Genomic DNA, 16,099 nt, shown 5'->3' with positions numbered 1-16,099 from the left:
GCCGCTATCGAGCGTGCGCCGATGCCATCTATCGCGCGGCGCCCCCTGCCGGCCGGGCTGCGGTGCGCGCTGCTGGCGGCGCTGGGTTGGTGGGCTGCTGTGGGCGCGGTGACATCTCAAACAGCTGCTCCGACAGCGGGGAGCCCCAGCGTTCAAATACCGTGAAAAAGCGAGTGGCGTTCTGCTTCAACAGCTGCCCCGCGCGCGTGACTTGAAACTTCCACACTACAAATAGCGTTTTCTCTGTAACATCACTTGGCGGCTACAGCGTCTCCTACGCGTTCCTAAGCACTCCTTCACGGCTCTCCTGGGCTAGAAGCGGCGGGCAGCGGCTGGCTGCAGCTTGTGGGAGCGGCACCGCTATCACGAGCTACCACGAAGGAGACGGGGGCGCGGGATCCGAACCTGCGGCCCAGCAGCTGTCCCGCTCCGCAGCAGCTGTTCATCAGCCGTGGGTGGCACCCAGGAGCTGTGCGTGACCTTCCTATACTGCTTTCTTTCTTCCAATAAAAATACCGGACATTCTCAAAGTATTCGTCACCTCGTGGCTGTTGTGCTGTGCTCGCAACCCTCCCGCTTTGTAATTGAAGTCTAGAATTATCCAACACTCAAATTCGTTTCTCACTGTAATTGCACAGTAAAGTCAGTTTTTTAATTATTTCATCTGTCAGTCCTTTCAAAGGCTGCTTCTGCAGTGAATAAAAATAGGCATCGTTAAGTTGTAAGAGCAGCCAATAGCAGTATGTTTCCTTGAGGAGTAACCAGGCCGGAGACTTGTGCAGAGCAGGTCTGAGCTGTGCTTGCTTGTCCATGCCTGTGGTAGTGGGATTCCAGTGTTTTTCAGTCTTTACTGAATTATCAAAGACCAGAATTTTCCATTCCTGTTGCCTGGCATGGAAATATTCATGCGGATAGTCAACATCCTTATTTCTACGTAAGATTTTATTTCTGCGTATACCTGGGAGATGTTTCAACGGCAAAAAGTCAGATTGTTACTGGAGGTCATTTACAGTAATGTTCTCATTTGAAAGCAATACTAGTGCCTGGTTTGAGAGGTAAACATAAAGAATTATGGCCAACCAAAAATACTGTGGGCATGATTCCTTTCACCAGCAGAATTCAGAGTTGGCTTCCAGTGTTCTCCTTAAAGCAGAAGTTGGACCTCTGACTTTGGCCTAAAGTCAGAAAAAGTTCTTCCCATTCCACTTTAATAATTAAATTCAATGCCTTTAGCATGTGCTTCTGCCTTGTTTTTCCTCTAGATAACTACCTTCTCAGATATTGGTTGCTAGTATTATTTACTTTGTGCTGAACATGATATGGGTTCTTGGAAGTCTGCAGAGCATCCAGACTAATTGTCAGCAGAAGTTCTGACTTAGCTGAAATATAGATAACACTTTTCCTTTTTTCCTGTTTTATGCTACCTGAAGGATTTAGTTCAAAGAAAATTACGTAGCACTAAGTGATCCATTACAGCGGCTGGCATTGCTACAGTAATTATCTTCTGGAAACAAAATGTTCTTGAACTTTCAGGTCATGGTGGTACTTTCAGCATGAATTCTTTTACAGTTAAAATGGTAAGGGCAAAATTTAACTGTATTAATCCTTTTTGTACCAATACCTATTCATGCTGAATGTTCTTGCTACTTACTGGAATATTGATGTAGACAAAAAGACTGGCTTTTATGTTAAATAAAGAGAAACAGTGTCAAAGAAAAAGCATTCGCTCATGTCTGTGAGGCTGTGATTTGCAAATACACGCATAGATTTCTCCAAGAAAATAGTATTTTAATCACAAACATTCTTAAAATATTGGAAATTATGAAGTAGCTTTGTGCAAGACAGTTTGATGTTAGAATATGAAATTTCATCTTAAAATACCTGTTCTTCAGCTCAAAATCTTCATTTCTAAGATACGAAACTATGACAGATACTTGAATCAAGTGCAATTTAAACAACAAGCGTAAAGAGAATCATCTCTGATTTCAAGAATCGAGCTGCAAGTTTTAAGACCTCACTAAGAAATTCCCATTTATTTCCAACATATTCTTTAACAGCTATCCACTGCAAATACCCAGTTATAAATCTAGCAGCATAAACATTCTAAACTGCTGCCTTTGCTTTGGCTGTGACATTTATTTAGGCAAGTGCCTATTTCACTGGGAATTTTAGAGCTACTTTGCTGTGGGTTCACTTCCTATGACATTATTGAAACATGACCCAGACTGTCAGTCATGCTTTTTGTACCCCAGAGATGTCTTCTCTCCCTTCCTTTCAGCAGTAATGTGTGGGCTACGGGAAACCCACAAAACCTATATTTCCTCTAGTCTGAATTTTTTCTGTATTTTATCGACAGCCACCACATACACACAAATGTTTTTAATTAGTCTTGAAGTGAAAGGGTTATGAGACTGTCTAGAGACTCCAAGAGTTTTTCTAGCCAACAGTGCTGAATAAAGCTGGAACCATTGCCAAGAAAGATCAAGTAGGCCATGAAACTACCACCCCAATCTCTCAATTCAGGTCTCTGTGGGGCGCTAATCAACTGGAGGCTTGTCATACTCTTAGAGGTGTTTGGAATGCAAATCCAGTTGATCAGGCTTCTCCTCATCTCCTCTTCAAAGAGCAACAACTGAAATGTGTAGAGGAGGAGGTCAGATTTGCCTCCTACTCTATTAGCCTGCCTCACTCCATCCAAGGAGCTGAATCAGAGAAGGGCAGAACAGTACCCCTGTTTGGGCTCTCTCCAGATTCTGCTGAGAAGGGAGACTTCACTCTCAAATGTGTTATCAAAAGTATGGATTTAATAACAACGGACTTGGCTTTTGCTGTCTTTTTTTCTTTTCCTTTTTTTCTTTTTCTTTTCTTTTTTTTTTTTTTTTTTTTTTTTTCTTGTGAGGGGTCAGTGCAGTATGGACGTGGCAGAAAGCTATTACAGACCCCACCAAGCAGACTTCCTCATGGAACTCTGATCCAGCACAGACCTTAGACCATTATTATGGCGAAGGAACAAGAAATTCAGAGCTGTCAGAATAAGGCAGAAGTTTAAAGTCTGTACTGAAATGTTTCTAAACATTAGGCTTGTTCTCAGTTTCTGTTTAGAGCTATGCTGCGGAAGAATAGTAGTTGTATACATCAATGCATGACTAGGACTCATCATCATCATAGCTCCACTGTTGTTTACACTTAAGATTTGTATGTGGAACTATGAAACTGAGAAAATCTAAAGTCAGCCCATTGGAAAACTAAGCAACCAATGGATTCAAAGTCTACAGGAAGATTTAAGGATTTGCTGCATTCCATTTGCACTTTGAAAAATACACCAGTCATAGAAGCCTTAAGATAAAGAGAAATCACCTGTATATGTACTTGTGGCACTGCTGCCTTTCCCTGCTCCACCAGCTCCTCTGGTGCCTGACAGCCTACAGGAAAGGAGGAGAGTTTGTGAAAAGCTGAATGAGAGAAAATCTCAGCAGAAGAAATACCTGGTATTCTCCTCTGCTGATGGAAAACTTCAAGCATTGCTACAAAAATTGCTGTCATTTAAAGCTGTGGTCCCCATTCTGAAGCCGTGAAAAGAAGCAAGGATTTACATCAATTATTTTAACCATGTTTTCAAAAGAACAAATTAGAGCTTCTGTGCTAATTCATCACTAGTATCAAAGTCTTATTTTCCTATAAGCAAGGCAAGAATTGGGGAGAAATGCAACAACTTTTATTAGTTCAGATAGCATACGTGACCATCTGAAGTAAAACCAGACCAGCTTTGGGTATATGACCTCAGGAAGAGTTAATGTGCTCCAAATTATCTTTATTTTTCCAGTGATATCAGCTGGATTAATGGAAGGTATTACCTCTCCCTACAAACTTCGCTTTGTTTATAGCCTTGGACTGTCACAGCTGCAACAGTACTATCAAATTTCCAGTAAAACAAGCAAAACCAGACTTCACTCTACAGAAACAATCTTGGCTCAAAAATCCTTGCATTATGAAAAACTATGTGGTAAACAGCTTAAAATGTTTTCTGCGTGTCTGACATTGCTGTGTTTTCATTGCCCTGCACAACAAGGGACCTGTAAATGCTGCAGGAATGCCCTGTGTGGTGAGGCCCTGATATAGTACAAGAATTTCAGTAATGAAGGGAAGCAGAGAGCTGTTGTCACTGTCACTTTTTTCAGTCAACCAGAAACCAATTATCCCTAGTTGACAGGCCCAATTAAATCATTGGGTAGAAGTGCTAGGTAATTGGAGTGGTTTTTTTTGCAGTGAGACCTGGTGGTGTTTGTTGGGCCATAGAATAAGAGTCAGAGCCTTTCTGGTCTCCGTCTCTCCATGCTGTCCATAGACATTGCTTTTCACCCCTAAGAAAAGTAGTTGCTTTTCTTTAAAAATTAGTAATCTTTTAATGTATATACTCTCTCTCACTGTGGAAACCTGAAGGTCAGACTAGCCCTTCAGATTTATAGAGAACATGAAGTTAGGAGTTCTGCCAGGAAAAGCCTCATGTGAAGGTCTTGTGCTGATTTACACTTAGGATCCCAGGTCCTTTATCTAGTACTCTTGCAAAGACATAGGGAGTTTCTTATGTTACTTTGAAACTTGAGGGCATATTTAACACAGAATTAGACTGATGCACCGAAGGATTAAATATTTTACTGTAAGGATTCAGAGCTGAATAATTGAGTGTGCCAAAGCCAATTCTTGTTCAGATTATTACCGAGTTGTGGCCCTCCAGGGTCTAAAGAGTGCATTGCTTATGATAGAAGGAAAAGGTACAGAACTAATTTTGAATAACCAAGTTTATAATAAGATTAAATTAGCCCTGTCTTTAATGTTATAAGCAATCTATCCATGTTAATGCTAAGTTTCACGTGAGCTAAATACCCCACATCAGTTATCCAGCATAACTTGTTCAGAGAATGTAGCAACACACGCAGTTTATTTATGCCTGGACATAAACATGTTCAATTACAAATAAAATAGTAATGCTTCTTTCCACAAAGCAGCTCTTTCACATGCCTCTCCATGATATCAGAACAGAATTCCTTTACAGTCTCCAAAATGACTTTTGCTATACAAGTAACGCAGCACCTGTTGTGCAATGAGAGCCAACTTGTGGCTGCTTGGCCTGGATGTGACAGATGCTTTGTGGTATTTGAACCACTCAGTCACACAGTTGCACCACACTTGCACTGCCTGGCAGAAAACAGAATTTGGGGCAAAAAAAAGAGAAGGACAACAGTGGTATGTTGTTAGAAGTGCAGCACGTGAAACTGACAAAATTACCAACATTATTTAAGCCCTTTTGTCCCCTGATAATGTCCAATATGTAATTACAAGGACAGCTAGAAGTAAAATGTAGTCAGACAGGCCTATCAGCTCAGTCCTGACTGGGGCTTTTCAGATCCCTTCTTGTTTCCTTTGTCTTGAGCCCTCACATGGTTACGGTTGTCAGGCAATCCAGATCCATCTCTGTTATAGAAGCAAGGTGTTTCAAGGTGTAGAAGGAGATTACAGTGCTATTCTGTACTCTCCCTAATCACGATCCATATAATTTTTACATGTTTTTTATATTGAATTATAAAGTTAAGGCTATGTATAATTTACAACACATTTTTTTCCCCCAAGAGACATCCAATTCTAAAAACTGAAGAATGTTTTAGGATTATATGAGTGTTTCTAGCTGTGTGTGTTCATTCACCCGAGCTCAACTTACATAAGCTATGATGCACTGCCAGTGCATTTACAGTCAGGATGAAAGGCTGCTGTTAGAAAGCTTATGCCTTGTATTACTTTGCTCATTATGATTTAAAAAAAAAAAAATAGCCACATAATGAATGTATTACATTTGTTTCTGAAGCATCACTAGGGTATAAGTGAGGGCCCAAAAACCTAAAAAAGCAAATCTGCTTTGAGTCAAAAAGGAGTAGTTACCATATGCATTGTGCAAGCAAGCAATATAGAAGAAAAATGTTAATTAATTCTGCTTAGATAGCAATCCAATATGCATCCAATAGCCAAAGCAGTTTGAAAAGCACACAAAACAAAAAACAGCACACAAAATCTCTACAGAAAAGGTATTTAAAAAAATAACCTAAACAAGACACATAACAGCAGAGTTTGTAAAATGTGAAAATGGATGCAGTAGCAGTATAATGGCATCATTCTGTCATTCCAAAGCACAACACTATGGAACAGTTCAGTAAGAATTACCTTGTTACAGTGACATTCCTAAATTAAAATAAAAATAAGAATGAAACAAACAAGAATGTACCAACACGGCATGCTGAGTCTAAATTCATTTCAGTGCATTCTGGTTTTCAGGATAGCTGTACATGTCTCTTTCGCTGTGGCTACTTATTTTCCCAAGGTTGATGTTATTTCACTTCAGACAGCATACTTGCCCAGTAAAAAAGCTGATGGAGACAACCAGGTTTTAGTTTTATTTTATTAGGAAAAATTCCCACAGCACTGTATCACTTCTAAATAAAAGGCCAGCAACATTTCTTCTGGAAGAATGAATGTGAATTCTCTCAGATCATTCTGAAGTGCAAAATTTTGTGCAACACTTCTGTTGTTAACAGTAGTGCTGTGTCACCAGTCCCACTCACAATGACTATAGATGTTGTTCTGGGAGTGAAAGGGCTGACAGATGCCTGGGTGCCCTTCTTAAAGACCTACAGCTAACGCCTTTCTTCTTATGAGCATTTTTTAAATTTGGCTTACAGAAGAGCATTTGAAGCAAGACAGGGAGAAGATACTTCCAAATAAAAGTGAGATGCTTCTCTTTCTTTCTGAAAATGGTTTCCTGTTGTTAAACCAAAGAGTGAAATCTTTATTACCCTGAAAATATTTCACATAAGAAGTGATTTGGATTAACTGAAAGGTTTGGTTGGAGGAATCTTAACTTAGTTTTCAAATTTTTGAAAGCACTTGAAAAATTATTTTACTTGCCCAAAAGGGAAAAAACAATGAGCCAGAAGGTTATATTTTTAGAATTGCCAAAACATTTTTCCAGATAATTCTGAATAGAAGACCATTAAAACAAACAAGCAAAACCCACCTCTTCCTTCTAAAAGGCTCCAAAAATCCCTCATCAGCTCTGCTTCAAAGACTGTATTGTTGAGAGAGATGAGCATATGTTCATACTGTTGCTCAGTTTTTGGAAAACAACTCCCCTTTACAGTAGCATACAGCCCAAACTACTTGTGCTTACTTTTGTGCATAAATGTGGGTGGATACATTTTACTTATTATCAGTAGAGAACCTGTGAGATTTGCATCTATTTTGCCCACGTACAAAAGTTGGTTTTTTTTCCCCGTTTCGAATTACAAGTGAAACAACTACTTTAAGAATCAGTGGGACTTCTGAAACGTAGAAGAATATAGTCTTAGATAAATGCCAAATAGCTACAGAATCTCTTACAGAATCACGGTAATCAGTCACAAATGGTGCAGTCTATCAGACTACTGGTCTGCACAGCTGCTAATAAACAACATGTACGTTAAGTTCTGCATGCATGGCCCTCAGAAACTTAATTCCATAGCTTAACGAGTTAGCCAGCTGCGATGATCATATCAAAATGCAATTCAGAGCAATAATTTACTTTGAGATATTGATTTCTTGCCTTACTTAAAGAGAGCATTGTGTACAGATATATTTTAATAATCTACTTCATTAAATTAATACTGAAGTCTGACTTGAGTGGAGTTGGTCAGGGTTGACACAGCTCATTTGACCCCTTCTTCAGTGGTCAGATTCTGCCACTCATCACTCATTCTGATTAATCTTATTTAAGAAAAGAGAGAGCTGTATGAACTGTGTCTTTAAGCTACAGTTCATTTCTATTCTTTAGCAACATTCAGGACAACGTCTTCAGAAGAACTCAGCACCTACCGTTATTTTAGCATGTGAGTTATTCCTGAAGGTTAGCTGAGGACCTGAGGCAAAAGTCTTCAAAAGTCCTGTAGGGAGAAGTCCGATTTCCACAAAGCAGTGTGTGGTGAACACAGCTGCTAAAGTCACGGATTCTAAGACAAAAAATCTCTCAGCAGCTATTGGTGGCACAAAAAAAACCATAGTAACCACAGCTGTTTTGGAAGAAGTTACTAATAAAAATGGTTGTTTTGTTTTGTTTTGTTTTTTACCAAAAGAAATCTTGATACCTAAAACAAGATAAAGTTCAGCATGTGCAAAGATATCAGCATATCTTCCCTTCCCCCCCCAGAAAATTTAAGATGCAGTTAAGGGACTGAAGTCAGCAGCAAACCGCCTGGTGATATAAGTTGGCCTCTGGATACTGCCAGAACATAGATAAATTATAACAGTAATACCCACTCTTTGCCCCATCACATCCAACATGATGCTCAGAGGTCCAGCTGTGCCATCTACATCCAGGGGATGTTTTCCTTTGAGTGGCATGGGAACAGGGTGACATCATGTCACCTACATGTATGTCCTCGTCACTGAAGTCAGAGTCACACTTAGTGAATAAAATAGGTGTGAAATATTCTAAATCAACACAAGTTTGGAAGCCAGAATATTTCATTTTTACCTTGTGAACAATATAATTCAAACTGACAGTCTTTCAGAATGTAGTTTGGTACAGAAGTGCAGCTATATAAGAAGTGCATTGGCATTAAGATGAATGCTGTCTTAACCAATACTTAGTAGGAACTTGATATCCCTTTGGGGCACTTACTACTACCTACTGTTACTACAATATTCTCCAATGCTTTAGCACAGAGGCCAACATTTTCAAGAGGAATTTAATACTTGCCAAGACCCATGCTGAGATACTTCAGAGGTGCCTGCAGGGAAGTTTTGCTTTGCACTTTCTGGAAGCCACATCCTTCAACTGGTAACCTGTAAATTAAAGAGCCTCAAATCATCAGACATTTTTAAAAACGTTGATGCAAGTAGGCAGTACAATAACTGAATGGAAAAAAAGGGGGAAAATTGATATTAGAGATTGGAAAAAAATAAGAAACTTCTCTATTTTCCTGTTACAACTGATTCTCTTTGATGAGTACTGTGTTCTGCATTTCCATTGCAAACTGCACTACCTGCAAATTGCAGTAGTCAACATATCTATTCTGCTAGAGTGAAAAGCACAGAGGTAAAATATAAATTTGCAAACTATTTAGCACTTAATATATCAGTGCTGTTGTAAAAACATCATTTGCTTCATTTTTCAAGTACTCCTGTAACCGTGGAGCTCACAGGAAGATTATTGGTACTGACAAACTTCCTGATTAGACGGTCCATTAGCAGTAAGATACAGAATACTAATTGCAAATTTTCATCTGTGTTGACAAGGCCCGACCTTGCATTCATCTGCCAGTGAAACTGCTTCCCTGGTGGTATTAGCCACATGCTATACAATAAATAGATGTTATTTGGCAAATTTCATCAAAGATGGAGGTAAGTGAATCACACGCTACAGAGCTCCGCAAGTCCCAGGAGAATCCTGCAGTTCCTTACAGAATCGTTTGTTTTGGCTCAGTGTAAAATACTCAGGAGAGGCTCTGTATGTAAACAAACGAACAAACCAACCCAAATAAAGCAGCTTAAAATCCTCTCCAGAAATGCAATGATTTGAACAGCAGGACCTGGACTAGTGGCTGACCCAAAGCATGTACCTCTGCCAGCAACCACAGCTTGTAGTTCTGTGGCTGAATGCACTGTTAGAGCAGTGGTTGGATCATTGCTCCCACCATCTCTGTCACAGCCCAAACAAGATTTATCTGAGTGAATTGGCTTGACAATTCTGTAATCTCCAGTTCATTCATGTTCTACGTTAGCAGGTAAAAATCCCAGATTACTTTGCTGGAAAATGGCTATGTGGAAAACAGAAAAGCAACGAAGTGCTCATAACATCAAAACGTATGTTGTGTTTAAGGAAGCAAAAGGCTAGGCAGAGCTTGCAAAATAATTTTGCATTGTAAAATACAACCCTGTAGTTTCAGCAAGCCATTTATAGTCTGCAGATTGGTAAAACAGAAAGCCCATGCTCTGCCTGGGCCTTCTGGTAGGATGTGTTCTGCTCAGGCCAAGGAGGAGCAAAAGAGCAAAGCAATACTTCACAAAGGGGATAAAAAATAATGGTACATGCTAACAACAGAGAAAGGGAAGCTCAAAGCTAATATTCACAGACTAACCTAAGGTAAATGTAATTATAAAGAATTTATCTGTGGAAACACATCTATGGCCAAAGAAATTTCCTAACGTATCTTAAAGACAGTAAACTTTGAAAGTGTTGTGTGAAATTCACACACATAGAATTGTTCTTGATGCAAGATGCCTAATTAAAATGCAAATGAATCTGCAGCAGTTTTGTTAATGAAGTAAACAACTTCCTATTACAATGCAACTCTCTCTTTAACCTTATTCATGTTGGTTTGTCCATTCATAATCATCCTAAGAACTGCAATCTAAACATAATGTAAGCTGTGCTTATTAAAGATGGTATCAATATCATGAACAGGAAGATGGACTGTCAGATCCATTGTTCTAACAGGCTCCATTATCCTGAGTTCCCAAGAAGTTCATAAGAACTATGTTCTAATGCCCCAATCATGATGACAGTATCTATACATGCTGTTAAATTCATACAGGGGGCACCTGCATTTAGCTGGAGATAAATATAATTCTACTGCTTTTCTCTTAAAAATGTGTGGTTTAAAATAAATCTGTCACAATGTACCTTAGACACAGCTATAGTTCTATAGATCAAATTCTGCTCATTTTTCTCATACGAGCGTCAAAGCATCTTCCATATGTTTATCTGAATTCAACAGGACAGCTTGAATGAGAGAATCAGTGTAGGCTGAGAAGTCTGCTAGTGGTTTGAAGGCCCAAGGGACATCACAACTGAGCTGTGAGATGATTTCATGCCTCATGTTTCATAGATTTTTCAGAAAGTGAAATTCTACCAACAGTGAACAGCAGCACATAACTGTGATGAAATTTGGCAAGTACTTAACAGAAGATGAAAATAAAGAGTGTGGCTGAATACTAGCAAGAAAACCAAAGATTCTAGTAAAACAAACAAACAAAAAAACAATGACAAGAGCATATTATAAAGCAGAAGATTTTCTGCATTAGGAATACAAAACTGGGAACTGATCTAAAACAGGCTGGAGCTTGTGCAGAAAATCTAATGCTGAGAAAATCACAGGATGATATGTGTAGGAAAGGACCTCCAGAGATCTTTGGTTCATCCACTTGCTCAAAGTAGGCTCAGCTCAAACAGTCTGCCCAGGAAGGACCTTGTGCCACCAAGTTTTGCATATCCACAGCGTCTCTCTAGGCAACATTATCTGTATCATGGTTTCACTCTTCCATGAAATCATCCATCTGCTTCTGACTATTTACCTGTGTTTTCATTGCCAATGACCAAAAGCACCTTCTAAAAAAAAGTTCAGGTTAATCAGCTACAAATGGTTTGTAAATTTGCATCAACTACTTTCAAGGGAATTTTACATTTTATATGGAATATTTAGCTTCACTAGTTCTGTTCACTTTAGAGTTTAGATTAAAAAATACTGCAGCATTTTGCAGACTAGAAAAGATTAATTACTTAAGAAAATCACCTGTAATTGTATTTGGCACAGAATCACATTAATAAAAATTGCACTTTAAATTGGATGAGTAAACAGTCTCACCATCTAGCAGTGACAGGCAAAAGACACGCCATTAATTAGTGCTGCTGTCATCTGAAAGTTGAAAACTGTGCTTGTATCAGGCAACAAAAGATGTTAGGTGATGAAGTTTGCCTGCCAGAGACACAGCAAAATATTTTAGAGGACATGACACTGGTGTGTATAGTCTGATACCACACTGCACTGTAATTATTGTAAGGGAGCAATCAGAACAGAAAGGGCAGCACTTAGGTAAAGTAGAATGTTCAACACAAGACCTTTTCTCTGAGAAAGTGGCACAACCTACAGCTTATTTAACTGCAGAATCTCATCAAAATGAAGAGATATTGAGAAAGTATCAAAAATACATTTGGATGTTACATTTCACTGCATGCAAATGATGTTCACAAAGTACCAACACCACAGAAATTCAAACCCTTCTCTTTCAGCAACTTCTGGAGCAGTGGTAAGTTAATTTAATCTGCTCATCATTAAACGTTGGGATATGAATTGCTCATGAGAAAGAAAAAAAATTTGAAATAGGCATTGAGAAAGGCAGAATGAAGATTCAAACGGGATGAAAAAGCAGCTCTTTTGGCATCCTCTTTTGGCTATCCTAAAGGCAACTCAGACTATTGAACTTAAACATCAGCATACACATTTACACGATATTGTTGCATTCTGTGAACAAAGCTGCAGGTCAGCTGATGAGCATCAGACATGGAGGCACCTTTGAGCAGAAAGGGCATCGCCTGTGCCTGTGCAGTGCAGCAAGGAAGGAATAGCAGCCTGGGGGGAGGCTCCTGCTGCATCACTGGGCTGACTGAAGGCAGATGTGGCCAGAAAGAAGTGGTCTGGCCCCTGGCACCATCCCCTTCTCTTATCCATCTAACTCCGTCTTTCCCTGACTTTGCAAATGAAAGGCTTTCCTACTTCAAAATTACAGTGAGAGAGCAGGTCCTGATAGTGCCTCCAAGTTTTTATATTATTTCGTTTAAAAAAAAAAAAAAAAAAAAAAAAAAGATGACAAAAATAACTAAAACCAACTTAAAAGACAAAATAAACAAGAAAATCTCAACAAAACCCCTAAACAAACTAAAAGCAGTTTAAAAGACAAACAAGAAAACCACAATGACCCTTCCCCCTCCCCCCAACAAACAAATTAATTAAGTAACTAAGATTCTGGAAGAGAATCAAGTAATAAATGGCTACAAAAAGACTGAAAGTGGGAGTGTTTCATCTTTTTACTTCGTCTGCTAATGAGGTATGACACAGAAAAAAAAAATGCAGAAAACACAAAGTTTTTGTTAGCAGACTTCATGTGAAAAGGCACGAAGGGTTTATACTCTGAATCAGAAGGAACGTGATGTAATGGAGCTTCAGCAGAAGATGATGCAGGAGGCTCTTTATCTTTCCATGCACAGAGTGCTGCCTGCCCTGCCAGCCACACACGGCACAGACTGTGACACTCCCGCTGCTGACAGCCGGGCAAGACTCCAGTCCAGCTCGCACACAAATCTGCACCAGGTTTGAAAAATCACTCGGACCTGCTGAAGTAAAACCTTAACAAGAACAACTGCCTTCCAAATCGAAGTCTGCAGGGAGCAGGCTGCTGAGGGCCACGGGCAACGATGGGCTGTGGTGGGCTCGGTGCTGCTGGTGGCACCTTAGTGCTGGAGATGAGGAGAAAGCTGTGAGGATCAGCACCAGCCTTTTGGAGAAGAGACAACTTGTCAGAGGATGTCCTATCAGGATGAACATGGCTCATTCAAGAATTAACTCTCTATTCGTCTTCTACCTCAGTTTTTTCCTGCTCCTCCACTTAAAAAGTAAGATTGGTTCTTTTTCTTATTGTTCTGACATGTCCTCTGGGTAGACTGGAAGACGTGCGCTTCCAGCAGGAAGCTTCTGTTGTCAGAAGACTTTAAACATTTGATGGAGATGCCAAAAAGATTTGGTTCTAGAAAGCTAAGTTGCATAAATTTACAGTGCGTTGGCTTTCCTGATTTTCATACTAATATTTTGCCTTAAAAGAAGAACGAAGGCATTTTTTATTATTTTGTTTCACATACTGAAAGCGTAGCAGTAAAATGTTCTGATAAAATTTTAGCTATGAAGTCTGCATTTTGATACCATTCACCCAGTATACGTAAACTTAGCTGTTTTAAATACATAATATTTTACTACATCTGTACAAGTTACGTATTTTAGCAGTACACATTATTTTATGATATAAATGTTGACTTTTTGATTAAAACTCCAAAGGAATCAGTTGCTAAACAACTAATATATTTGAGAGAGTATGAAAACTCAACTACTTTTAATAGAGAAAATATTTACAGCAAACTTCCACAAAAAGAGAAGAATGCAAAGTGCTGGGAATGGCAGCGGGTTTCCTTGGCAATTTTCTCAGAAGGCTGAGAGATGTTGGCTAAATCAAATCCAAGGAGGCTAAGTGGCCTCAGCTGGTGTATGTTTATGTAAAGCAGCAGCTCTTAAACATGCTTAAAATGAAGACAGGCGGGATGCGTGTCTGTCTGAGGAGGCTGTTTGATTTGTGTATGCTGAATGTGAATTGCTATAAGACAAAGCTTTGAGCAGCTGCCATTAGACAAGAAGACTTGGCATTAGCGTACAGTGTTGTGTAATCTGGGTCACCTTCTGTTGCTGCATCACTCAAATTGTTACTTGGACAGTTTACAGCCTGAGCTAAATTAGAGGATGAAAAGCAAACAGATGCAGTTAGATCAACAGGCACTGAAAAAATACCTACTTTAAAATGTAGTAAAAATGACATATGAGATGTCACAGAAAAATGGCTTTATTCTTGCACTTTTCTTTAGAGATATACTGATACGAATCTGTTAAGCCAAAATGTTCTGAGTCATCTCACAAGAGGATATTTTCTGGAAATAGAGAATAGATCCTGCACTAATAAATAGCAATTTTAAAAATCAGTCTACTATAAGATGAACAACTGGAAAGTCTGAAGCAAATTCTGCTAATTACAAGCAGGAACGGTGATAATTAAATTTCATTTATAAACGAGGCATGGAATTTTGAACAAAATAAAGGCCATGGGAAGGAAGGTAACAAATTAGATGTTTATAAAATTGAAAAGCTCGCATTGAAAACATCAGACACAAAGAAGACATTGCTAGGATGTAAACAAGAAAAAAGCCCCCCAGGCACCAGTGAACAAAAAATGGTAACTACAGGTCTTGGCTTTGGTTGAGCTTTGCTTAACACAGGATGTCAAAGGAGAGAAAGTAATGATATGTTGTATTACGCCTTTTCCTTAACACAGGAGCTGGCTGGGTGACATTTCAGAGGTGGCATGAGTTTTGTCTCTGGTATATGGCCATATGGCCAGTCTCCAGATACAGGCTTTTCACTCTTGAGGACTCACTTTTCCCTAGGTACATTCGTGCCTGTTGCAAACTGATGTAATACAACTTGATATACCAGCATAGAGCAGCTACAGCAGCAGCCAGAATCAAGCTCAGGAGCATCTGTATCTGTGCAGTGCACATAATCACCTTGATAGGTATTCTCTCTCAAGAATCTGTATGTTACATGAAAGTGCTGAGTTTCTGCTAATAAAAATTTAATTGGGAACAGACCAAGCAGGTCTATGCAGAAGAATTGATTGTTATTACTTACTTATTTAGAAAATATTATTTGAGAAGCTGAGAAAGGCTGAGAAAGATGTGAAGTAGAACAGAGATGTTTTTATGATGTGTATAAACATCATATAAGCTGTTATTTTTTAGATTTTTTTTTTTTTTTTTTTTTTTTCAAGTCAATTGACTGGACTAGTTTTTCTCTAAAATATTCTAATCACAGGTGCATCTTAAAGTCTCTCATCATAATCTATTTTAAATGACTCGGGAAATAAATAGCATTTAGAAGGCAAGACTATCTAAAAAAAAAATTTTCATATAGGTTTATAACATTTCTTCCTTCTCATCCACACTCCTGAGATGAAAAATGGTACACAGAAATGAGGTGTCCCATACAGATAGGACACTACAGGGTGGTAGGTCATTCCATAACAGTTGCAATGAAATTAAAGCATTTTGCAGGAAAGCTCTTACATTAAACCAAAATATTCTAAGTAATATAGCAAAAATATAATAGGTTGAACTAAAGAAATTTGAACAAATTGTCCAATCAGAATAGTTCATGTGTACCCAGGTGTATATTATGAGAAAATGTTCTTTAATTTCTGTACAGTATTAAGCATTAAATAGACTATAAGCTTTTATTAGAGACTTCTGGTTGCAAATAATGCTTCTATAAATGCTTCTATAACAGCGCTGTCACACATGGTTCCTTTTGAAACCGTAAGTTGTGTAAAAATATCTTACATTTATGTGACACAACATCAAACTGTACAGTGACAGGATTTCAACCTGGAAATCAGTCTTCCAACAAGCAATACAGTTTTTTTTTCT

General features: G+C 38.8%; 1 protein-coding gene across 1 annotated transcript in view; it reads left to right on the top strand.

The window, feature by feature from the left end:
• Positions 1-13,142: 13,142 nt before the first annotated feature.
• The window catches only part of CRB1 (crumbs cell polarity complex component 1), a 92,255-nt gene continuing 89,298 nt past the window's right edge, over positions 13,143-16,099 (top strand). The window contains exon 1 of the mRNA XM_048946527.1: positions 13,143-13,471. Coding sequence (XP_048802484.1) covers positions 13,396-13,471 — 76 coding nt within the window. The 5' untranslated portion in view covers positions 13,143-13,395. The remainder of the gene's footprint in view (positions 13,472-16,099) is intronic.

The sequence above is a fragment of the Lagopus muta genome, chromosome 5 (genome assembly GCF_023343835.1).
Source record: "Lagopus muta isolate bLagMut1 chromosome 5, bLagMut1 primary, whole genome shotgun sequence".
In the NCBI taxonomy this organism is placed as follows: domain Eukaryota; kingdom Metazoa; phylum Chordata; class Aves; order Galliformes; family Phasianidae; genus Lagopus; species Lagopus muta.
This window is presented reverse-complemented; position numbering and strand designations above follow the sequence as displayed.